The following is a 27,390-nucleotide window of genomic DNA, read 5'->3' as shown; positions in this document are numbered from 1 at the left end:
AAGGTTTTATTTCTAATTATGGGATTAATGCCTCCACAAGTAACTGTGTACATGCGTGTGAAATTGCTTCAGTCATGTCTGACTCTTTGTGACTCTAAGGACCGCAGCTTGTCCAGCTCCTCTGTCCACGGGATTATCCAGGCAATAAACTGGAGTGGGTTGCCATGCCCTCCTCCAGGGGATCTTCCCAACCCAGGGATCAAAGCGGCATCTCTTATATCTCCTGCATTGGCAGGCAGGTTCTTTATCACTAGCACCATTTGACAAGTAATTACTACGAATGTATTATTCTCTTAGCTCTGCAGTCCAAGGTTTAGCAGGTGAGAACTACATCCCTGTAATTCTTTCAGTCTCTTGGCTTCCAAGGAACTATGCTGAGAGAGCAGAAGTAACTAATAAAGTGACTAAAATCCTTTCATGACGACATAATTCAAATTGTCACTGTCTGAGTATAAATTCACAAAAATAGTGACTGGAGGTTTCTCTGTGTCCAAATTATTTGTTTTAGGTTTAGCAACTTTATTTCTTAATTGACTTTAGATACTCTGCTACACTCTGAATACTATTTTGACTTGTTATATGAATAGATACATTCAGTCTTATTTTCAACCACATGAGGTTGGTTAAATTTGGATTTGGAAGAATCCCATGGATGGAGGAGCCTGGTAGGCTGCAGTCCATGGGGTCGCTAGGTGTCGGGCATGACTGAGCGGCTTCACTTTCACTTTCCACTTTCATGCATTGGAGAAGGAAATGGCAACCCACTCCAGTGTTCTTGCCTGGAGAATCCCAGGGACAGGGGAGCCTGGTGGGCTGCCGTCTATGGGGTTGCACAGAGTTGGACACGAGAAGCGACTTAGCAGCAGCAGCAGCAGCAGACATTTCTGAGAAGATGGTCAATTTGTCTTTCTGTGAACTATGATACTATCTAGTAGATAATACAGAGTTATACTATTCCTTAACTGCTTCATATATGTAATTCTTGATTCATCAGCAAGACTCAAAATGTTATCTATGTCTTTTTTATTTCCATAGCACACAGTAGGGTCCTAGACAAACAGTATATAATATAGGGGCCTAGATAAATATTTTGAACTGCTGAAACACACACGACAACCCCCTGTTTATACTCCATTTAATTTATTGCGTGGCCTGTTTTATTTAGCCACCCACTAGTATGAAGCCATAGTAAAAATTTTTATTACATGCTATTATATACAAATTATTATTACCTGGCAGTGATTTAGACCACTTGACCACTGAAAGAAGTTGTCTCTCACCAAGCTGATTCAGACTTGTCAGCAGAGAGCTGGAGGTATCAGGTTTGCTGTTGTCATGTCCTGCATAGACCACATCTGGTTCAATGCTCATGAGCAAGTTGATCAGTGGGGGGATCAACTGCAAGTCTTGACTTGGTGAAAAAGTGATTCTCTGGCTTAGGGCTTGGCTTTCGTTTGGAATACCCACCGGCTGTGGGAGGGCAACAGCATCTAGTGTTCTCATAACTCTAACTTTATTGAACTTTTTAAACTTTCGGCCTACAGAGAAGGAAAAAAAAAAAGAAGAAGAAGAAAGAAAGGTCATGTAAATACACAGAAACTAAATATTCCAGCAGAAAATTATTTCTAATGTCTTAAAATTACAGCATTATAGCGTTATAGGTTTTGGTTATCAGTCTAATACAATGAGACCTAGTAAGTAAAAAGGTTAGGTCTCAGACATGGATTAAAGAATTAATTACAGCAGCATTCACTGGATAGGCTTGGGGAATTACACCAGTATCCAAGGCAAGGTTATGGAGCTTTGCAGTAAAAAAAAAAAAAAAAACATGTAGAAAAGACAAATGGCTCTTAGTAGAGACTAAGCTCAGTTTGGGGGGCTTCCCAGGTGGCACTAGTGGTTAAGATCCCGTCTGCCAATACAGGAAACATAAGAAATGCAATCCTTGGGTCTGGAAAATCCCCTGGAGGAGGGTACGGCAACCCACCCCAGTATTCTTGCCTGGAGAATGCCATAGACAGAAGAGCCTCGTGGGGTACAGTCCATAGGGTTGCAAAGGGTCAGACATGACTGAAGTGAACTTAGCACACACGTACGCAAGTTCAGTGTTGGCCAATATTCTGATAGGAGTATTAGAATAGTTATTACTATTCTGACCAAATTGTCCCAAAATTATTGCTAAAAACTGCATTAATTAAAACACAACCTTTAGTAGATGTTGAGTATTATTTTAAATTTTATTCTTTTAAGAATCTGTTAAAGGATATGCATATACACATGCAAACCCCACAAAATCTTGTACACAATTTCAGTGAGTTCACGATCAGTTGAAGTTCCCTGAAATCAATACATGGAGTAGTATGAGATCTAAGGACCCAAAATAAAGAACCTCATTTCTAAATTAAGGGGGGAGAGAGTCCGCATCTTGTGCTGGTCAGACCACATTTGTATTTGTAGACCATTTGTAGAATTTCTATTTCTAGAATTCTTTCCACTGCTGAATTGTGATGTGTTAGGAAGAAAAACGGGCTGACAGGAAGATGAGTAGAAAATCCGCCGTGTGAGGAGTGGTTGAAGGGGACCAAGATATAAAACTGGGCCACTGCTAGTTCCCAGAGGCCCTGGAGTGATCAGAGGGCAGGCCAGACTCCAGCCCCTGCCGACTCTTTGCCAGGCATGGGCTGCTTAATGGTATCAAGTGTCTGTGCTCTTCCGCCTGGAAAAAAAAAAAGGCTAAAGGAGGCTTGATAACGCTTTGCAATCATCTAAGCAGAGGTTGCAGTCGGCTGTCTTCAAACGCCTGTTCTGGCTCACAGACGTGTTTTCTTTGGCTCACACAATTCTTCCCAGAGTTATGAAAACATTTCTGAATTAGCTGGGTGGCAACAATCTGTTAAAGCCACGCTGCAGCTGCTGCTTTGGATGGGGCACAGACAGCCCGCAAACTGGTGGTAGGCCTTTGGTCAGGTTTCTTAAATTGAATCACTCTGCCCACTTAAATGACCTGCCTGGACTCGGCAAGCACTTGCTCTGGTGATTTCTCAGCTCAGGTATTGTTATTAAGAAAAAGGATTTTATTTATTCTATGGAGTCCCCCCAAACTATGTTAAAATCTGCAGGGGACAGATAAGCAAATGCCAGTCAAAACACAGAAAGGATCCAGAAGTGTTTAAGGAGATGAAGCAGGTTTCTTTGTGAAGGAATGAGTTCTTTGAGGGGAAGGAATTAACGTTTGTGGAGTATCTGCTTTATATATGTATCATGTTGCCTCACAGTAAGTGGGAATTATTAATTCCATTTATAAATTAGAAAGAAGAAGAGTAGAGAAGATGGCATGCCCAATATTAGAGTGATAGAACTTGGATGATGTGGACTCTGAGTTCAAACTCTTTCTCACACAATCTCCCTGGGTTTTCAGGCAAGGACTTCATGGTCATCTGGGGGGATTCTGAAAAAGAAGTTTAGGTGAGAGATGCTGGAAAAAAGCACAAAGGTTTGATTCCTTCCAATCCTAAAATATTGTGATTAACAGAAAATAAGACTTACACCCTTACCAGACTCTTCTCTCCCCAACAACTCCAACATGGTTTTCTTTTTAATTTGCATTAACCGCCTTTCTCTTTTTTTCATTTAAAAAATTAATTAATTTTAATTGGAGGATATTACTTTACAATATTGTGATGGTTTTTGGCATACATTGACATGAAACAGCCACAGTGCACATGTGTCCCCCATCCTGAACCCCCTCCTACCTCCTTCCCCACCCCATCCCTCTGGGTTGTCCCAGAGCACCAGCTTAGAGTGCCCTGCTTCATGCATCAAACTTGCACTGGTCATCTGTTTTACACATGGTAATATACATGCTTCAGTGCTATTCTCTAAATCATCCCACCCTCACCTTCTCCCACATAGTCCAAAAGTCTGTTCTTTACATCTGTGTCTCTTTGCTGCCTTGCATATAGGATCATCATTACCGTCTTTCTAAATTCCATATATATGTGTTAATATACTGTATTGGTGTTGCACTTTATAACTTACTTCAGTCTGTATAACAGGCTCCAGTTTCATCCACCTCATTAGAACTGACTCAAATGCGTTCCTTTTCATAGCTGAGTTCAATTCTGGTTTTATCAGGATTTGATTACACTATGAAACTATGTAATTTTACTGAAAACCAAAGCAAATATTTTACACTTTGATTAGTGTAACAAGTCTTATACACAAAATAAATTCCAAGACAATTTCCTAACATGTTGATTATACAAAGTGCAATTTGAATTAATATAGAAATGTTCACATTTCTGTTTGTGATCCAGGCTTTTCATGAATCCCAGTGAAAAAGAAGGGGGGACATGCAATAAAAGCAAAATTGAAAGGTGAACTAACATTAAACTAGATTATTTACGTATCTATCTTATATAATTTAACTTGATGCTCAACCATTTGAAATAAACACTAGCATTTCCATTTTTTAATATGAGGAATAGGTTTATAGAGGCTAAGTAATTGGCTAAGTTTATAGAGATAATAAATGCCAGAGTAGAGATATTAATCAAGGGTTAATTTCTTTTAGTCTTTCTTTTACTTACTCATAAAACATTTATTGAGTGGTTTTATGTGCTAGGCATCATTTAAGGTTCTGAAACTGCAGCACTGAATAATCAGACAAAGTATCTGCTTTCGTGGGGCTTATATTCTGAGGGGAAGATGGAGAGGACCTGTAAACAAATAAAGAGCAAGATAATACCAAACAATAGTGTGCACTATGAGTGAAATGGATAACAGTGATAGAAAGTAACCTGATGGAACAGGACAGAATTAAAAATGGTCAGGGAAAGACTATGGTCTTTCCACCAGACCACACTGCTGCCCCTTCATATAGCCTTTATTTCTCTAAATCTGTAGGCTAATGACTCTTTCAGAGCAGATCAAACAGTATATGTTGAAGGAGAACTTTGCACACCAGGGGAATTAACAAGAATTGAATACATGTACAGTATTATTAAAAGATGCTTTCCTGAAGCACTCAGTTCAGTTCAGCTCAGTCGCTCAGTCATGTCTGACTCTTTGCAACCCCATGGACTGCAGCACACTAGGCCTCCTTGTCCATCACCAACTCCCAGAGCTTGCTCAAACTCATGTCCATCAAGTCAGTGATGCCATCCAACCATTTCATCCTCTGTCATCCCCTTCTGCTCCTGCCTTCAATCTTTCCCAGCAACAGGGTCTTTCCCAATGAGTCAGTTCTTCGCATCAGGTGGCCAAAGTACTGGAGTTTCAGCTTTATCATCAGTGCTTCCAATAACTATTCATGACTGATTTCCTTTAGGATTGACTGGTTGGATCTCCTTGCAGTCCAAGGGACTCTCAAGAGTCTTCTCCAACACCACAGTTCAAAAGCATCAATTCTTTGGCGCTTAGCTTTCTTTAAAGTCCAACTCTCACATCCATACATGACTAGTAGAAAAACCATAGCTTTGACTAGATGGACCTTTGTTGGTAAAGTAATGTTTATGCTTTTTAATATGCTGTCTAGGTTGGTCATAGCTTTTCTTTCGAGAAGCAAGTGCCTTTTAATTTCATGGCTGCAGTCATCATCTGCAGTGATTTTGGAGCCTAAAAATATAAAGTCTGTCACTGTTTCCCTTATTTCCCCCATCTATTTGCCATGAAGTGATGGGACCAGGTGACATGATCTTAGTTTTCTCACTGTTGAGTTTTAAGCCCATTTTTCCACTCTCCTCTTTCACTTTCATCAAGAGGCTCCTTTAGTTCTTCTTTGTTTTCTGCCATAAGGGTGGTATCATCTGCGTATCTGAGATTACTGATATTTCTCTTGGCAATCTTGATTCCAGCTTGTGTTTCATCCTGCCTGGCATTTCACATGATGTACTCTGCATAGAAGTTAAATAAGCAGGGTGACAATATACAGCCTTGACGTACTCCTTTCCCAATCTGGAACCAGTCTGCTGTTCCATGTCCAGCTCTAACTGTTGCTTCTTGACCTGCATACAGATTTCTCAGGAGGCAGGTCAGGTGGCCTGGTATTCCCATCTCTTTAAGAATTTTCCAGTTTGTTGTGATCCATACAGTCAAAGGCTTTGGCGTAGTCAATAAAGTAGAAGTAGATGTTTTCCTGGAACTCTCTTGCATTTTTGTTGATCCAACAGATGTTGGCAATTTGATCTCTGGTTCCTCTGGCTTTTCTTGAAGCACTTTTCCTGAAGCTCTAAATTGTTACAATCTTGCCACCTCTATACTCCACCCCCTACAAGACCTGTTTCTTCTTCCCAAAACACATCTTGCTGCTGCTGCTGCTGCTAAGTTGCTTCAGTCGTGTTCAACTCTGTGCGACCCCATAGACGGCAGCCCACCAGGCTCCTCTGTCCCTGGGATTCTCCAGGCAAGAATACTGGAGTGGGTTGCCATTTCCTTCTCCAAGAGATGTAATAACTCATCTATCTACAGCTCATGACTGTGTGGCATGTGGGAAAAATGGACCTTGGGTTGGCCATATCCGTGTATGAATCCTATTATTTAAGAGCATTATATGGGGGGTAGATTATTTTATTTATCCAAGTATCGGTTTATTCAGCTTTTAAATAGGGAATCTACCTCTCAATACTGTCATCTGTCTAGATAAGATACTGTGTAAGGTATGTGGTCAAGTGCCTGGCATATAGCAGACACTCACTAACATTAGCTCTGACTTTTGAAACATGATTAGAAAGAATTGAGAGGAAGTGAAACTGTAACTTTGTTTGAATTTTCTGATATTAAAACATGTTCCTCATCAGGTATATTCCTCTCCCTCCAAAACCCAAGGAAACAAACAAACAACACAGGCTTCTATGGGCATGTATGTTTAAGCAATGCTGTGTTAGTAAATTTAAAGTGATATCCTTACCTTACTTAGTCCTCTATCTGAGAACCTTCAATACATTGTTTGGATTATGGATCTCTAAGAGAAAAATGTTAATATACCATGTTTTCCAAGTCTATCTGGCCTTTTTACTTGATGAAAGATCTGTTAGTATCTCAGGGAATTCACAGTTTGGAAAACACTACTTCAGAATATTTTTCTGTACGAGGTTTGCACATGAAATCAAGCCTACAGCTCATACGGTAAAGAATCAGCTTGCAACGCGGGAGACCTGGGTTCAATCCCTGGATTGGGAAGATCCTCTGGAGAAGGGAACGGCTACCCACTCCAGTATTCTTGCCTGGAGAATCCCATGGACAGAGGAGCCTGGTGTGCTACAGTCCATGGAGTCACTAAGAGTCAGATATGACTGAGTGACTAACACTTTTACTTTTTCACTATGAGTTGGACCTCATTAGTTCCATTGTCCAGCATCCAGTCTCTGACTTTTCTCTTAGCAAGTTAAATAAAACAATCAGCTGTTATTAAAAATACAGTTAACCTTAACTCCTTTTGACATTATATAAAATGTGAACTGTAAAAACACAGGTACATCTGCACCAAACTTTTAAACTGCCTTTGTTTCATCATAGAGCAAAATATAGAAGGGAGTGGTGTTCTTTATTTCTGCCACAAATGGCAATTTTAAGTTAAGGTCCAGAGCCTCACAGAGGACAACATTAGATTAAAATTTGGATAGATATTTAAATTTAGATATACAATTATTGTAACCACATACAGTGTTGTAGAGACAAATCAGAGTCCCCAAGGGAAGATAATGTTAAGAGAAGAAAAGGGTTAAAGAAAAAGTTCCCTTGTTCTTTACAGTGATCTTCAAAGAAGAGATCGCCTCTTTGTCCGCTTTGTGTATTCACTCAGTGTCTGGTACTGCCTCAATAAATCTCTGCTGAATGGATGAAAGAATATATGATTATGTCTTTCTGTAGTTCTTCTCCATTGCTCTATCTGCTTCCTTCTGAGTACACAGCCGCCACCTCCACCAGGCCCCATGAGGACAAGGGCCAGGTCTCCTGCAGTTACCAACGCTGACCCGAAGGCTTCCAAACCGCCTACCGCACAGTGGGCCACCAGGGAATGTTTCTTGAGCTACTGAAGTTATTATTTTGGCTTAACATAGAGCTTGAAAAAGGAATATCCCAGCAAGAATACAAAGAAGAGAATGGGAACAGCAATGTGATTTTTTTTCTGATTTGCTGAATTTCATATAAGGTGGTCTTCTTTCAAAGAAGTGATTCCTAACCTTCATGTACAAAAACCACTGTTAATATAATGAACAAATCTATATAACTTCATGTGTTTGTTGACTGAGAAAAAAGATAATGGTAAAAGTACCCAGAATCAGTAAAATACATAATAACTCTGTATAATATGTAACATTATGTACACTGAAAAACAACAGTACCTGGTGGTTTGGTAACCTAAGTAGAGACTAGGTGTGTGAGCCCAGTAGCCACCCTCGACTCACCCCCGGCATCTATCTTCACAAGTTTTCAACGTTTTGCTGGAAGGAGGGAAGATGCTAAGGGATGGGCGTGGAGGTGTTAGAAATAATGTGGAGAGAAAGACTTGATAACTGTCCCTCATTCCACCTAATGGACATCATTTTGAGGATGGAAGCAGAAGCAGAGCAGCTAATATTTTGAGACTTAGGGAAACAGGAGATCCATCTAGAGTGTGTTTTCTTTGGAAAGAGGAGATCCATCTAGAGAGTATTTTCTTTGTAATCAATGTGCACTACTGGAAGCCCGATACTCTGCCTCCTTCCTGTTGCAACGAGTGGACTGCCTGTGCCCCTATCACTTCAGCACTAAATCTTAGTTTTCTTCTTGTACTCAAGGACTTTCCTCTGCAACTGTCTGCCCTTGTGCCTGCATCCTCTAATCCTCTCATGCACAATCTATCCACTGAAGTGAGATTATTCTCTCCCCTCCCATTCTCCCTGGAACCCATTCCAGTCAGATTTTTCTCCCTACTCCAATAGAACTGCTCTTGGCAAGCACACCAGTGATTTCCACCAGTCACAAAACAATGGTCAGTGCTCACTACTTATCTTAATCAAACCATCAGTGGTGCTCGACACAGTTGATCATTTCCTTCTACTTGTAACACTCTAGTCTCTTGGCTTCCACATAACTCTTGTGGCAATTCCTTTAGTCTCTCTGGCTTGTTCTTTATATCTTCCCAACTTCTAAATCGTGGAGTTCCAAACTCAGCCCTCAGACTTCTCCTACACAGATATACTCTCTTTATACCTGTCTGCATCTACTCATATCTTTATGCCATGTATATATGGAACAGCTGCAAATGTATAACTCCTGCTTCAACTTTCTCAGGGAACTCGAGACTCAACTATCTTACTATTCAGCATTTTTGCTTGTATAACTAATAACAGCCTCCCCAAGACTTAATGTTTTTAAAGCAAACTTTGATACACCTGTCCCCAAATTGAAGCTTCCACTTTTCAACTCCATTTACATTATTGCTCTGGAAAAACTCTGGTGTCATCCTTGCTACCTCACTTCTTCTCTCACTTCATATCTAATTCATCAGCAGATCCTGGTGCATTACTATGAAATAATAATCCGAATCCGATCATTTCTCCCCATTTCCACTTCTTCCACCATCGTTTAAGCCACCGTCATCAGAGCTGTACTACTGCAACATGTGCTGGCTGATTTCCCAGCTTTCATCCTTGTACCTCCACAGCCTATTCTCTACTCAGCTGAATGGGCCTTTCAAAACTCCAATCATGTACACACTGCTATAATTAAAATAAAATGCTTTACCATGGGGGGAGAAAAAAAACTTCATACGGATTATTTCACTCCTTGCTCAATACGCTCAGTGACTACTCATCCTACTTAGAATGAAGTCCAAATTCTTTATCAAACTCTACAAAGCCCAATATCATTCTGCAAAGAGAGGGTCTCTTACAGTGTCCCCAGCTCCATCCACCTGATGCCCATGTTCTTGGAACTCGCTGAGTTCTGAGGAACTTGCTTCTGTTCCTGCCTCAGGCCTTTATTCTATTTCCCTTACCTGAAATGGTCTTTCACCTAAATATGTACAAGATTCACTTCTCATTTCATTTAGATTTATGCCCAACTACCAGTTGACCAAAATTCCTTGGTGGCTCAGTGGTAAAGAATCCATTTGCCAATGCAAGAGATGCAGGTTTGATACTGGGTTCAAAAGAGCCCCTGGAGAAGCAAATGGCAACCCACTCTAGTTTTCTTGGCTGGGAAATCTCATGGACAGAGGAGCCTGGAGCACTACAGTCCATGGGGTTGCAAGGAGTCAGACATGACTTAGTGACTAAACAACAATCAGAACCACTTTATCAGATAGGCTATTCTTTCTCATTCTATAATTAGATATTTGTAACATATATATCCACACTATACAAAAGTGTCAGTAGCTCAGTTGTGTCTGACTCTTTGCAACCCCATGGATTGCTCCTCTGTCCATGGAATTCTCCAGGCAAGAATACTGGAGTGGGTTGCCATTTCCTTTTCTAGGCAGTATACAAGAATCCCTTAAACCATAGAGAAAGACATAAACAGATATTTTACAAAGGAAGAAAAAGTAAAAACAGGGAACAAAAATACAATTGATCTCATTAGTAACTACAGCAATGCAAATTACGGTCACCATGAAATACAACCTATCCAGCATGGCAAAGACACAAAAATAAGAACTTTCATACAGAGCTGATATGGGATGTGAATTGGTATAACTATTTTGAAAACAGTTTGGCAGTATCTAGTAAAACCAAGATGAACATATATTATAATCAGGTGCATACCTTACCTATAGAAACTTGCATATGAGCACTAGAAGACTCAAGAATGTTCACAGCTACACTGTATGCAATAGCCTTAAAGTCAAAACACACATAAGAATATACTGTTAAGGGACACATAGATAATCAGAAAGCCTACAGAATTATAAAACAGAACGAAAAACCTAAAATTCAAGCTAGAAGTTTCCTGGAAAAACTGAAAGGACCAGGAGGAAATATACAATCAGTTTCAAGAGCATTGGTAATAAACTTTCCTAAGCCAGATGAATTCATATGTGGATTTTCATCACATTGTTTCATATAGGTAATATGCATTATATGCATGTTGTTGTATACCAATAATATATTTTATAGTAAAATTATGACATTAAAACAGCATGCAAAGAAAGGATAAAGTCAGTTCAGTTCAGTCATGTCCGACTCTTTGTGACCCCATGGACTGCAGCATGCCAGGCTTGCTTGTCAATCACCAACTCCCGGAGCTTGCTCAAACTCATATCCATCAAGTCAGTGAGGCCATCCAACCCTCTCATCTTCTGTCATCCCCTTCTCCTCCCACCTTCAATCTTTCCCAGCATCAGGGTCTTTTCAAATGAGTCAGCTCTTCATATCAGGTGGCTAACATATTGGAGTTTCAGCTTTAGCATCAGTCCTTCCAATGAATGTTCAGGACTGATTTTCTTTAGGATGGACTGGTTGGATCTCCTTGCAGTCCAAGGGATTCTCAAGAGTCTTCTCCAACACCACAGTTCAAAAGCATTGATTCTTCGGCACTGAGTTTTCTTTATATTCCAACTCTCACATCCATATATGACCACTGGAAAAACCATAGCCTTGACTAGACAGACCTTTGTTGGCAAAGTAGTATCTCTGCTTTTTAATATGCTGTCTAAGTTGGTCATAACTTTCCTTCCAAGGAGCAACCATCTTTTAATTCCATGGTTGCAGTCACCATCTGCAGTGATTTTGGGGCCCAAGAAAATAAAGTCTGTCACTGTTTCCATTGTTTCCTCATCTATTTGCCATGAAGTGATGGGACCAGATGCCATGATCTTAGTTTTCTGAATGTTGAGTTAAGGATACAATACTGTAAAATTATTCAGTATACATAACTGAATCTGAATAGATGCTATTACCATGAGTAGAAATTTATAAGGTAAGTATTAAGAAAGGTTCTTGAGAGAGAAAAGATATATAAGAGTGGGGGAGAAGGAACAAAAGATTATGAACTTCTCTAGTATATGTTAATAAAACAATTGGTTAAATGATCAGTCACAGTTGCTGTTTAATTGTTATATAATAACAGAGGAATATAGATTTCATTATATTTCATTATATTCATTCATTCATCATATATTCATTAGATTTCATTATAGACATCAGGATGGGATGTAAGCATTAGCAAAATGGGAAAGCAGAGTAAAACTTACAATTTAATAAGGAGGATTGAATAGGGAAAATAAAATGAAGAGAAAGGTGACCAAGCCAGCAAAATTTTCATCAGAAATGCAAAAAAATATAGAAAAATAAGCTGAAAATTAAAATATGAGAAAAGATGCAGCAGGAAAATACAAAACATGGCAAGTAGAAGTAACAATATTAATAATGAAAAACTTAACTTCTACATAAAATGACTATAGAAAACTGAAAGGACTACTAATAATCTATCAATGCATTGAGATAATTAAGTTACATGGCTAGAAAGAACATTTATAAAGATCACTAGATTTATTGCTTCCAATAATTGCCACTTGAAAAATAGAAAATATTCTATCACAAGGGATGAAGTTTACAAAATACTCAAGAATATATTGAAGAAAAGCATAGGACCTGTATTAAAATTGTAAAATTCTGTCACAGGACACACAGAAAAATGTGAATTAATGAAAAGACATCTGTACCTGAATTGAAAACCTTAAAGTATCAATAAGTCCAAAGTAGTACATACATTTTATACTGCTTCAATCAAAATCTAACAATTTTTAGAATTAGGAATGATGGTTTTACTGTTCACTTAGAAGAATAAATCAGTAGTCATGTACGGCTATGAGAGCTGGACCACAAAGAAGGGTGAATACTGAAGAACTGGTGCTTTCAAACTGTGGTGCTGGAGAAGACTCTTGAGAGTCCCTTGGACTGCAAGGAGATCCAACCAGTACATCCTAGGGGAAATCAACCCTGAGTATTTGGAAGGACTAATGCTGAAGCTGAAGCTCCACTATTTTGGCTACCTGATGGGGTTGCAGAGAGTCAGACTCAACTGAGTGAATGAACAACAACAACTAGAAGGATAAATGTGTGTGATAGTAGACAAGGGGATTTCATTAAAAGAGCAACTGTGATTTTAATATATGCCATGCCACATATTAAAATTTACAATAATGCTACCATAACCAAAACTACTAAATTATTAATAGTTTCATGGAATAGACATATAGATCGTCAGAATAGAATGCAGAACCCAGGAACACTCAGGAAATTCGTGCAGTACACCCTAATATATGTTAAAAGTAGTGAGTGAGAGGACCTCCACTTGGGCACATGACGACGACAGGGAAAGCAGAGAACATAAGCCCTTTAGTCCATTTTCATAACAGAATGGCAACAGACAACTGAATCAGGACTATGTGGTCATATCAACTACTTAACCCCATGACTTAGTCTTCTAAATCTGAGGGGCAAACCAGGCAAGAGGTAGAGAGAGAAGCAATGGAAAACTGAGAATTACTTTTGGAGTTGCTGGTCATATTTGACTGAGCAGAGGCAAATGAACAGTAACCTTTTATGCCTTCAAACCTGCTTCCCTGTTTTATTTTTTTCTTAATATTTATCATCTTCTATCAGGATATAATATTTTATCTTATGTAGTTATTTTGATAATCATCTCTGCCTCAACTGAAACATAAGCTCCTTACTGAAAGCATAGCTCTTGCATACAGTACTACACAATCATTTTACTGAACAAATTAACAGCTGCACAGCAACAAACCAATTTGCTTCCACAAGGGCTTGAACAATAATCTGGCTTCCTGCCATATTACTTCCACTTCTTGAATAATAGGAAGAACTCTAAGTGGCATTTCCCTTTAGTAAAAGATACAATCTAGGCATAAAATGTAGTATATTTTATAGTAGAATGTTTGGGTTCACATATGCCTGCAAACCCGCTGTTGACAATCTTTCTAAAATAGCTACATTTATGTCTCTAAACACTGTTTCTCTCTTTCCATATCAAACCATACAGCTGGGACTTCATATCTTCTAGCTCAAATTATAAATGGACAGTCAAACAAGGAAGGAAAACAAGGAGAACCAGCTAGCAATTACTAAGTCCAATAGCAGGCCAAGTTAGAATTATGTAGACTTAAATGTGAAGTAAATAGCAAGCATATTTGGAATTTAAGCAAAAATATTTTCAGAAATGATAAAAAGGGAATATAAAATAAAAAATCAGATGATTACAAAGTAGAGTAAGAACTGTTGTAGGAAATGGCCTTATGCAATCCTTTCACTGTATTTCAAAGATAAAGTGGCATCTAAGTTTCATGAAATCAAAGAATAGAAACAAAAACATTAAATAAAAGATGAAATTAATTGTAAAAAAGAGTGAGATAAAATGGGAGATGACAGAGAAAAAGCTTTAAAAAATAAAGAAAAATTAATTTATAAAAACAATTTCTACACATTAACAACAAACTATCAGAAATAGAAATTAAGGAAACAATCTCATTTTGTGGCATCTATTTGTAAATTATATGAGGGATACGGGGCTAATATCCAATGTATACAAACAGCTCCAACTCAACATTTTAAAAAGGACAAAAAAGCAAACAACTCCATTAAAAAATGGGCATGTCTGACTCTGCAACCCCATGGACTATACAGTCCATGGAGTTCTCTAGGCCAGAATACTGGAGTGGTTAGTCTTTCCCTTCTCCAGGGGATCTTCCCAACCCAGAGATCAAACCCAGGTCTCCCGCATTGCAGGAGGATTCTTTACCAGTTGAACCACAATGGAAGCCCCAAAATGGAGAGAAGAAATAAACAGACATATTTCCAAAGAGGAAATGTAGATGTCCAACAGGCAATGGCACCCCACTCCAGTACTCTTGCCTGGAAAATCCCATGGACGGAGGAGCCTGGTGGGCTGCAGTCCATGGGGTCGCTAAGAGTCAGACACGACTGAGTGACTTCACTTTCACTCTTCACTTTCATGCATTGCAGAAGGAAATGGCAACCCACTCCAGTGTTCTTGCCTGGAGAATCCCCAGGATGGGGGAGCCTGGTGGGCTGCCGTCTATGGGGTCGCACAGAGTCGGACACGACTGAAGTGACTTAGCAGCAGCAACAGGCATATAAGAAGATGCTCAGCATCATTAATCATTGTAGAAATGCAATTCAAAACCACAGTGAGGTATTATCTCAAACCTGTCAAAATGGCGATGGTCAAAAAAACACACAAATAAATGTTGGCAAGTATATGGAGAAAATGGAATACTCAGACACTGTTGGTGGGGATGCAAACTGGTGCAGTCACTGTGGAAAATAGCGTGAAGTTGTCTCAACAACTAAAAATAGAATTATCACATAACCCAGCAATTCTACTCTTGAGTATATATATCTGAAAAAACCCAAATACACTAATTCAAGAAGTTACATGTACCCAATGTTCATAGCAGAATTATTTACAATTGCTAAGATATGTGTCCATCAACAGATGAATGGATAAAGAAGATGTAGTACATATATATATAATGGAATATTACTCAGCCATAAAAAAGAAAGAAATATTGACATTTGCAGTAACATGGATGGACTTGGAGGGTATTATGCTAAGTGAAATAAGTCAGAGAGAGAAAGACAAACACTGGATGATATCACTTACGTGTGAAATCTAAAAAGTAACAACAAACCAGTGAAAACAGAAAAAAAGAAACTTAATCCCAGATATGAAGAATAAACTAGTGGTTACTAGTGGGAAGAGAGAAGGCAAAAGGAGAAACATAGGGTAGGAGATTAAGAGGTACAAATAAGTATGTATAAAATAAACTATGAGGATACACAGCAAAACAGGGGTAGTATAACCAATTTCATAGTAACTATAAATGGAATATAACCTTTAAAAATTGTGAATCATTATACTGTACACCAGTAACTGACATAGTACTGTACATTATACTTAGATAAAAAATAAATTAAAAATGTAAATAAAATCATTGTAGATTTTAAAACCTGTCATAAGAATAAGAAAGGAGAACTGCCAGTGTGAAAACTAAACCACAGACATGAAGATTTTGAGAAAAATTGTCAAATGAATTTTCAAAGGATTAAAATGTTAATAGAGAAAAGAAGGTAGATATAAAAGACAGATAAATAGAGAATCAACATATAGATTATTCTTGGGGATCATGAAAAAGAGAAAACATGAAACAGGAAAAAAGATTAAAAGGTAATATTAAGAGAATACTTTGCTAATATCTAAGGAAACTCAAATTTTCAGACCCAGAGGAGCTTACTTTGTTTTAAGAAAATAGATTAAGCTAGAGCTAAATCTTGATGATCCAACCAGTCCATTCTGAAGGAGATCAGCCCTGGGATTTCTTTGGAAGAAATGATGCTAAAGCTGAAACTCCAGTATTTTGGCCACCTCATGCAAAGAGTTGACTCATTGGAAAAGACTCTGATGCTAGGAGGGATTAGGGGCAGGAGGAGAAGGGGACGACAGAGGATGAGACGGCTGGATGGCATCACTGACTCGATGGACGTGAGTCTCAGTGAACTCCGGGAGTTGGTGATGGACAGAGAGGCCTGGCGTGCTGCGATTGATGGGGTCGCAAAGAGTCGGACACAACTGAGAGACTGAAATGAACTGAAATCTTGATGAAATTACTGAAAATCGAGGATTAAGAAACACACAGTCAGGAAAAAGAAGCAGATGATCAATAAATAAAAATAAATTAGAATATCAGATTTATTTTCAGTTAAATTAGAAGCCTATGGACAATGGCATTGTATGCCCAGGAATGGGATTGCTGGATCCTGTAAGTAGGTCTATTTTTAGTTTTTATTTTTCCTTTAAAAAAAAAAAACCTCCATATTGTTTTACACAGTGATTACACCAATTTACATCCCCACCAACAGTGTATGAGGGTTCCCTTCCCTTCACACTCTCTCCAGCCTTTATTTTTGTAGACTTTTTGATGATGGTCTTCTGACCAATGTGAGGTGGTACCTTTTTGTGGCTTTGACTTCATTTCTTTAATAATTAGTGATGTTGAGCATCTTTTTATATGCCTGTTGGCCATTGGTGGAGAAATATTTATTTAGGTCTTCCGTCCACTTTTTGATTGGACTTTTTAATATTGAGTTATATAAACTGCTTGTATATTTTGGATATTAAGCCCTTGTCAGAAGACAAAAATTCTAATTTGAAAAAAATGCAAATGTTCATAGCAGCATTATTTACAATATCCAAGACATGGATGCAACCTAAATGTCCTTCAACAGATGAATGGATAAAGAAGATGTGATACACACACACACACACACTTTCACAGAGTGGAATACTACTCAGTCATATAAAGAATGAAATATTGTCATATGTGGCAACATGGATGGACCTAGGGAATATTATACTAAGTGAAGTAAGTCAGAGGAAGACAAACATATGATATCACTTACATGTGGAATCTAAAAAATAATATAAATGAATCTAAATATACAATAGACACAAACTATAGACACAGAAAACAAACTTATGGTTATAAAAAGGAGGGAGGGATAAATTAGGAGTATGAGATTAACAGACACAAACAACTGTACATAAAATAAATAACAAAGATTTACTGTATAGCACAGGGAACTATATTCAATATGTTATAATAACCTATAATGGAAAATACTCTAAAAAATACATGTTATTGAACCACTTTGCTATGTCACCTGAAACTAACACAATACTCTAAATCAACTACACTTCAATAAAAAAGACAATGGCATTACATACAGATTTCACGGGAAGGGCCATATACACATTTCCCACGCTTTAATAGAATCTTAGTGAAGATTTGGAAGGCCATGGGAAGTGGTACACGCAGTAAGCATCTCACTTTCACCTTCCCTTTTCACCTCACTTCTCCTACGTCCTTCTCTTCATCCTAAACCACACAAATTCTCCTCGTTGCCTTTGATGGATAAAATTAGCAAATATCTTCCATAACCCAGCATGCTCCTGGGGTCACAGGCTCTATCCCAAACAGCTTATCAAAGCACTTATAAAAATCAATATGAATAGGACATTCTCCTCTAAAAGAAAAAAAATCAAAACTCCCAAATCTTCAACTAAAGAATATTTTCAATCATTTAGAAAAATTTTTTGCCATGTAAAATATATATCATTCCTTTCAGCTCATGTTCCCATGGGAAACAAGGCTTAAAAACATTAAGTACATATGACGACTATTTAATAACTATTATGTTAAGTAAATACCTCTATTAGCTATGACTGTGTAAATTAATTTCAATTCCAAGATATCTGCATTGATTTTTCAAAGGTTCCTACAAAGAAATAATGAAACAATAAAAGAAATAAGAATAGCTTTTGCAGTAAAGTTAAACCCTTAGTCTGCCAGTGATAGTTTGCACTAAATGATGTTAAGAATAAAGGCTGTTTTAAGCTACCACTCAGAAATCTTTGCATGCCAGCCATTGTTCTGTATGCTTTAGATGCATCATTTCATTTACCTTCACAATAACTCTCACTAGGTGGTCACAATAGAAATGAAAATAGAGATGTGAAAAGCGGTGTAGGTGCCTGAGGTCCAGCAGCTGTTAGCGGAGAAATCGAAATCAAACCCTACTGTTCTGATGCTATACTCTAACTTCTACCTGCAAGGTATGGGGAACACAGAGGCAAAAAGTAAATGTGAAAAGTGGTCCTTTGCTGGTGAAATCCCTATCGTAACTGGAAGAAGAAAATGAAAATTCTCTCTGAGAGAAACTCCCTCAATTAAGGTCACACAGAATTTTACAAAAAATTAAAACTCATTGAGAAACCATATCCATAATCAAGGATATATTTTTAACCACCACACCAGAAGAGCACAACTATATGATGAGCTATGGGGCTCTGAAATTACTGAATACAAATATTTGCAATAGATATTTTATAATTATTAAAAATATATAATAAGTAATGAAACCACCAGAAATGGAAATGCTAGTTAAAAAGAAATAGGTAAATTTATAAATGAACCATGTAGAATGTTTAAAAAAAAAAAAACACTAAAATGAAAGAATGGTGAACTGGAAGCCAGAACTGATGAAATTACACAGAATATAGCTCAGAAAGACAACGAAACAGGAAAAGTGAGATACGGAAGACACATGCACTAACTTAATATATGTCTAAGAGGTAGTCTGGAGGGAGAAAGAGGCAATGAAAAGGAAGGAAATATTTGAAGGATACTGGGATGCTTTCAACGCTTCTGGTAGTTATAGAAGACATAAATTCCCAGATTTAGAAGTTACAATGATTTCCAGGAGAACAAATAAAACTAAATTTAAAACTAGTTATGTTAGAGTGAAATTGGAGAACCAAGTATAAAAAACATTGTCTACAAATTCAGAGAAATTATTACCTCACAGAAACAACTATTAGATACATGGGAGAACTCTCAGAAAAAATTATACAAGCAAAAAGAGCAGACTACGCTTGCCTGGAAAATCCCATGGACGGAGGAGCCTGGTAGGCTGCAGTCCATGGGGTTGCAAGGAGTCGCACACTACTGAGCAACTTCACTTTCACTTTTCACTTTCATGCATTGGAGAAGGAAATGGCAACCCACTCCAGTATTCTTGCCTGGAGAATCCCAGGGACGGGGAAGCCTGGTGGGCTGCTGTCCATAGGGTCGCACAGAGTCGGACACGACTGAAGTGACTTAGCAGCAGCAGCAACATTAGTTAGGGGTGGTATGGATACTCACTCAGTTATGTCTGACTTTTTGTGACTCTATCGAGTGTAGCCTGCCAGGCTCCTCCGTCCATGGAATTCTCTAGGCAAGAATACTGGAGTGGGTTGCCATTTCCTTTCCATTAGTAAGGAGTAGAGGGAAAAAAATTCAACTCTCAGTTTTATAACCAGCAAAATTATTAATTAAAAGTGCAATAGAGATATTTTCTGAAATATAAAGAGTGAATGAGTATCACAAATTCTTACAGAAGGAACTTATAAAGTTTATTTCAAAAATAAACTGGATGACTTTGTGAATTAGAAAAAAAATCAAGCAAATAGGTAAATATGTAGGTAATCTACTAGACTGAATAAAATAATACTGAGTATTATTTCTAGATCATGTTTGAAAATGAGTGCTGTTTACTTTGCTGGGACTTTCTTTGTGCTATTTGTCTTACTTCTGGCAAAAATATTTTATATTGAATGGAGATATAAAATCTCACAAGATAATCCTGGACCTGCTAAGTAGAAGTAAGTGAAGAATTTTATGTAGGATACTGAAATAGAAATTTTATGACAGCCAGAATGCTTTCTGAGAATCAAATGGGGAAATAGAGGGTAAAGATCAGTAGACAAGTAATGGTGCAAATCCTTTGACATTATGAGGATTATAGTAAGCATCACTGTTGTTATTGCTTAGCCGCTAAGTTGTATCTGACTCTTTGTGACCCCATGAACTGCAGCACACTAGGCTTCCCTGTTCACTATCTCCCAAAGTTTGCTCAAACTCATGCCCATGGAATCGGTGATGCCATCCAACCATCTTATCCTCTGTCGCCACCTTCTCCTCCTGCCCTCAATCTTTCCCAGCATTAGGGTCTTTCCCAGTGCATCGGCTCTTTGCATCAGGTGGCCAAAGCATTGGAGTTTCAGCTTCAGCATCAGTCCTTCCAGTGAATATTCAGGGTTGATTTCCTTTAGGATGGACTGGTTTGATCTCCTTGCAGGCCAAGGGACTCTCAAGAGTCTTCTCCGACACCACAGTTCAAAAGCATCAATTCTTTGGCACTCAGCCTTCTTTATGGTCGAACTCTCACATCCGTACTTGATGCTGTAGTTGGGTCAATTTACCAGCAACTACCCCTACAGTAGATTATGTCTAGATACATGCAGTTACTTTGGATTAGCATAAGCATGATGTTTCTGGGATCAGTTCACTGGGACTATGCTCTCACAACCCCTTGCAGCACTGACTTAGCTTGTCTTTCCTCCTTCAGGATCTAATTCTACTTCCCATATCAAAATACTTCAAAAATGCTAGAGAATAGGAAGTATAAGATTTAAATAGATACTTGCCAAACAAGTATATTAGAGTTGAATTTTTAAAAGAGTAAATGTCTCCATCTTTCAAACAAGCCAGACTGCAAATAGAAGGGAATCCTTGTACCCTTCAACCCTAAATTTTTACTGTGTCTAGAGAATAGGAGACACTGATAGACACAGCTGAACTGTCCAGGCTGGCAGCCACAAAAGCAGCCTTTCCAAACTCCCATAAAACTCGAAGCAAAGAAGTGAGAATGAATACTCTAAGGAATATCCTTACCAAGTGTGTATGGGATGAAGTTTAGGGCAGCGACCAAAATACATTATTTAGCTACAGGCTTCAATATGCCAACGTGGGGAAGCAGTGTGAGTACTGTCTCTGCAGGGGTTGGTGATGCAAAGACTAGGGTTTGGGTGGAAAAGGAGGTGCTCATCAGAGGAAGACCATGGGAGTTCTAAAGAGGTAGATGGCAGGCATCACCCACAGCAACTCCTGCATTAGAGAGGATAGATTTCATTTTTTAAATAGTAATCACAAGCATAGAGGAGGCATCTGAACTTCCAGAAAAGGTACTTTTCAGCGTCCCAAAGTCATGAATTTTGGAATTCTTCAGAAAATAAATTGAGCCTCTGTTGTCTTCAAGTGTAGAAGGAGGAAAAAACAAAACACTTTACCACACAATCTTGCAGCCCAGAAAGCTGCAGCTCTTTGCCAAGAGAATGAAGCCAATCTAGGTGTAGGAGGAGGTAAGAGAGAAACTGCTTTCAAACATAACCTTTTAAAATTTGAGGATAAGCCTCTCTACCAACAAAACAAAACAAAAACAAACCTATAAAAATAGTCTCCAGCTTTAAAAAATCAGCAATATAACCATGCATTTAATCATTCTTTTATGTAGAAGGCTACTTATTTTTGAAAGAGCTAAGTATGTTTATAAAAGTTTAACATTTTTACAATAAATACAAAATACAGAGCTACATTCATTTCAGAAAAAAAAATTTATGAGTTGTTACACAAAATATTTTCTAAAGGAAATAAGTTAGAAGTAGAACACTTAAACTAGAAGATATATTACCGTCCTTCAGAGTATAACTATCTTTCCTACTCAGTACTGTACAGCAATGAACAAAATGCAAAAGTTCACTGTGACCTAGTGAAGGTAAGGGAAGTGAGTCATTAAAAACAAGAATCATATGCAACTCAGAGGCCAAGTAACTCAAACATAATTCTCATAACCAGACCATAGCTGCTGAAGCAAACCTGCAAATCTACGTCATGACATGTAAGAAACACTAATATTTCTGACCTTTGATACTCTATCCTAAGATTTTGCTAACTGTTTTAAATATTTTCATGTTCTCTCTTTTTCACTGAGGCAAAATTGATATATTCGTTTTAGATGTATCACAGAATGATTTATTATTTGTGTATATTGCGAAATGATCACGACAATAAAGTCTAGTTAACATCCATCTCATACATAGCTACTAATCATTTTATTCTTGTGATAAGAATTTTAAAACCTACCCACTTAGCATCTTTAAAATATACAATACAGTATGCCATACAATATCGAGTATTAGCCTTAGTCACCAAGTTGTACATTACATTGTTGGTTTAGTTGCTGAGTTGTATCCAACTCTTTTGTGACCCCAAGAACCGTAGCTCACTAGTGTCTTCTGTCCATGAGATTTCCCAGGCAAGAATATTTGAGGGGGTTGCCATTTACTTCTCCAGGGGATCTTCCTGACCTGGGGACTGAACCAGCATCTCATGCATTGGAAGGTGGATTCTTTACCACCGAGCCACAAGGAAAGCCCTGACTTATTAATTTCATAACTGAAACTCTGTACCTTTTGGCCATTTTCACACATTTCACCACCCCCATTGCCTGCCTCTGGGAACCAACAATTTGTCCTCTATCTCTGAGCTCATTTTTTATGGTCCACATACAAGGGAGATAATACAGTATTTATCTTTCACTGATTTATTTCACTTAGAATAATGCCCTTAAGGTCCAACCAATCCATGTTGCCAAAAATGACATTTTTTATTGCTGAATAATATTTCACTGTGTGTGTATACATACATACAAATATATATATATATATATATATAATATACCTCATATTTTCTTTATCTACTCACCCATCAATAGACACTTGGGTTGTTTCCATGTCATAGCTATTGTAAATACTGTTGCATTGAAAAGGTTAAGTACTAAATGGGAGAAAATATTGGCAAATCATATATCTAATTGAAAAATAGTTAAAGGATCTAAATAGGCATTGTTCCAAAGAAGACATAGAGATGGCCAAGAACAGTTGCTCAATATCACTAATATCAGGGTAGTGCAAATTAAAACCCACTGAGACATTACCTCATACCCGTCACGATGCCTATCATCAAAAAGACAAGAAATAACAGTTTTGATGAGGATGTGGAGAAAAGGGAACTCTCACGCACTGTTGGTGGGAATTTAAATTGGAAAAACAGCATGGAAGTTTTCAAATAAAAACTAAAAGTAGAACTACCATATAATCCAGTAATGTCATTTCTAGGTATTTATCTGAAGGAAAAAAAAAAACTAACTAGAAAATACATGTTCATTGCAGCATTGTTTACAATAGTCAATGTTCTCTTCTGTTTCATCTATTGTTATTCAAATGACTCTATATTAGCATCTGGTCCCATCACTTCATGGTAAATAGATGGGGAAACAATGAAAACAATGTCAGACTTTATTTTCTTGGGCTCCAAAATCACTACAGATGGTGACTGCAGCCATGAAATTAAAAGATGCTTGCTCCTTGGAAGAAAAGCTGTGACAAACCCAGACAGCGTATTAAAAAGCAGAGACATCACTTTTCTGACAAACGTCTGTCTTGTCAAGGCTATGGTTTTTCCAGTAGTCATGTACTAGAACTGGATAATAAAAAAGGCTGAGAGCTGAAGAATTGATGCTTTTGAACTGTGGTGTTGGAGAAGACCCTTGAGAGTCCCTTGGACTGCAAGGAGATCCAACCAGTCCATCCTAAAAGAAATCAGTCCTGAATATTCATTGGAAGGACTGATGCTGAAGCTGAAACTCCAACACTTTGGCCACCTGATGAGAAGAGCTGACTCGTTTGAAAAGACCCTGATGCTGGGAAAGATCGAGGGTGGGAGGAGAAGGGGATGACAGAGGATGAGATGGTTGGATGGCATCACTGACTCAATGGACATGAGTTTGAGCAAGCTCCGGGAGATGGTGAAGGACAGAGAAGCCTGGCGTGCTGCAGTCCATGGGGTCACAAAGAGCTGGACATGACTAAGCGACTGAACAACAATTACATTAGGAATGCAAAACCTCAGAAAAGTGACAAACATGAAGAGGAAAGAAGAAAAGAAGGAAGGATGCATGGAAAGAAGGGAGGGGGAGAACACAGGCTCTATCTTCAGTAATGTCGAGGCAATTATTACTTCAGTGAAACTCTTCTAATTATTGAAGAATTGAACTTTGAGCACTTCTCATCATCATGAAAAAGAAGTTCTCATTCTCAAAAGACCACAAGTACATCCTCCCTTACTCCAGAATTTTAACACAGGGCTAGTAATTAGAATCTGATCCAGTGAATTTACTACCTTCTTCCTGATTTCCAGGAGTTGGATTACTGATTCCCAGACCCTTGCCACTGACTCTCTCAGGAAGAACAACATCAGGACAGACATAAAAGAGTGTGCTGCCAGCTTCTTTCTAATAAACCTCTGTGAAGAGCCACTTATGAAATAATTAAATGGTATTTCCCAGTTTGTGATGATGACCACAGGATTTAAAGATTATTTGATGGGAAAAAAAGAGGCAAAGAATTTTGATATATAACTAAGACCCAGGGGTTAGAACTCATGTTTTTAAGTGTTAGATACCATTGTGAATAAACCTTTTAAGCATCAAACTTTTTAAGTACAATTCAGAGGGCCAAGAAAAGCCAATAATTTGGAAAAAGTGCAATTTAGGGAGACTTATTCTACCAGGTATTGAAACACAGTTTGAGAGCTATACCACTTCAGAGTGTGTGGTAGTGGTTCAGGTATAAACAATGCAACAGATCAGAGAAACCAGGAAGAGAAGTAAATACATATGTAATTTTGATATACATCAGATATAGCACTACAAGTTCCAGTGGAATTTGTAACTGGAGTACTAGAAAAATACTTATATTTTAGTAAGGGAATAAAAAGAAATAAGTATCATTAATATATAATTTGATAGTAGTACATATGTATAATTTACTTGTGAATAGATCTGAGGCAGTGTGGAGGCTCAGAACATGTTTACTTCTATAGGACTGCAGCATCAAAAACTACTGAAAACCATTTATCCGTAAATGTGCTCTGGCAACTGGTTATCCATATAGAAAATAAAGTTTCATTCTTGTCTCCCTACATAAAAAAAAGATACTTGTAGGGAAGTTAAGGACTTGAATATAAAAATAAACTTTTAAGAGTTTAGATGATATTCAGTAAATTATCTATACAATTTCAGGGCTAAGAAACATAAAGGGAGAATACTGACACATATGACCATATAAAAATTAGAAAAAAGATATTATAAACAAGGTAAAAAGTCAAGACATAAATTGTATGTAGCTAATACAGAATTAGGAGAGTACAGATGTAAGTTGTATCAATCAGTAACAAAAAAGACAATACTGTTGAAAAATGGCCAATAACTATGGATAGCTAAATCATAGAACAGGAAGTACAAGCGGCCAAGAAATATAGCAATATTTTCTCTCACCATAATCTAGGACACACAAATTAAAACAAAATTAGATATAAATTTTAGGACCATCAAATTAGAAGAATTTAAAAGGCTGAAAACACAGGTAAGGATACATAACATCATAACAACAAGAGCTCTCAAACACTGGTAGAAGCAAAGATGCTGGAGGGTAATTTGGTGATTAGGTAACAGTAAGTTTAAAGGTACACAATATCCCAGTGAACCAGAAATTGACTAGCTTTCTAGATATACAGCCTAGAGGACTTCTCAGTTGGTACACACAAAGTCACAGGTACAAGGATGTTTGTTGCTGCTGACCCTGCTCTGATGCTGCTTTACGCTCTGTCCCTAGACTCGAACCCTCCCCCTGCATCCTGGTTCCGAGTCTTCTCTGAAGTTCTCTTCTCCTCATCACTCTGTTTCTTACTGAGCATCTATTTTGTTGCTGGTTGGAACCCCCAAATCTCTCTTCTGAACAAACTCAAGTTTCTCAGTGGCTAGGTGTCTCATCATTTTTACACTAGTTCATCTTAAATCACTTATCCATTATAACAGTTAAGACCAGTAAAATAAATTCAGTTATGGAATGGAAGACTGCTTAAGGGCTAGCGCCTTTCCTCAAAATGAAAAACACTACATGAAACCACATCCCCTTTGCCTCTTCCAATCACTCTTTCTTGAGTTCTAGTAATGGCTACATTGGACCTTATATTCAAGAATGCATGCAAGTACGTTGTGTGCGGAGTCAAGTCCAACTCTTTGCAGCCCCATGGACTGTAGCCTGCCAGGCTCCTCTGTCCATGTGACCTTTCAGGCAAGAATACCAGAGTGATATTTCATCGTAGTTTTGATTTGCATTTCTCAAATAATGAGTTGAGGTTTGACAGAAAACAGCAAAATTCTGTAAAGCAATTACCCTTCAATAAAATATAAATTAAAAAAAAAAAGACTACCAGAGTGGGTTGCCATTTCCTTCTCCAGGGGATCTTCCTGACTCATGGATCAAACCAGTATCTCATATATCTCCTGCATTGGTAGGCAGATTCTGACTTTAAAATAATCATCACAGATATTTAGTGAGCACTTCTTAAACAAGTACTTTGGTGCTGAAACACTAAAATGAAATTCCTGTTTGTAAACAACTCAAACTTGGATTAGGAGAAATCGTTGAATGGGATACAAGTAAATAGTTATAAAACAAGGAAGGAAGTACAAAGAAGAATGTAAATACAAGAAACTGTGGGAGGAGAGAGAGAAAGTGAATTTCCAGTCCCTCCTGTGGGCTGGGATGAGGGGGAACTGCTGGGTCTCATCACTCCCACTTGGGTCAGTCTCCCCTTGGAAGGGCAGGAATGCAGAAGTAAGTATCGGTAGTGCAAGGTCCAATCCAGGCTGACTCAAGGACGCTCAGCCTCCCCAGACATGAAAAGCACTACATTTAACTGTCCCCACCCCTATCTCTGCAGTGACTATGCAGATGGGAAGATTTCACAAAAAATATGATGCTTGAACTTAATGTGAAGGAAATACAACAGTTCACAAGGAGTTTAAGAACAATGCAGGCAAAAATCAAAAGTGTGCAAAGACAGGTGAGTGTTGGTGA

The 27,390-nt window shown here is 38.0% G+C and overlaps 1 protein-coding gene across 3 annotated transcripts in view; it reads right to left on the bottom strand.

Moving 5' to 3' along the window:
* Window positions 1–27,390, bottom strand: part of PGR (progesterone receptor) — a 113,359-nt gene that overhangs the window by 26,511 nt on the left and 59,458 nt on the right. For all 3 annotated transcript variants that reach the window (XM_025002034.2, NM_001205356.1, XM_025002035.2), the window contains 1 exon segment: window positions 1,233–1,538. In XM_025002034.2, coding sequence (XP_024857802.1) covers window positions 1,233–1,538 — 306 coding nt within the window.

Source organism: Bos taurus, chromosome 15 (assembly GCF_002263795.3).
Source record: "Bos taurus isolate L1 Dominette 01449 registration number 42190680 breed Hereford chromosome 15, ARS-UCD2.0, whole genome shotgun sequence".
In the NCBI taxonomy this organism is placed as follows: domain Eukaryota; kingdom Metazoa; phylum Chordata; class Mammalia; order Artiodactyla; family Bovidae; genus Bos; species Bos taurus.
This window is presented reverse-complemented; position numbering and strand designations above follow the sequence as displayed.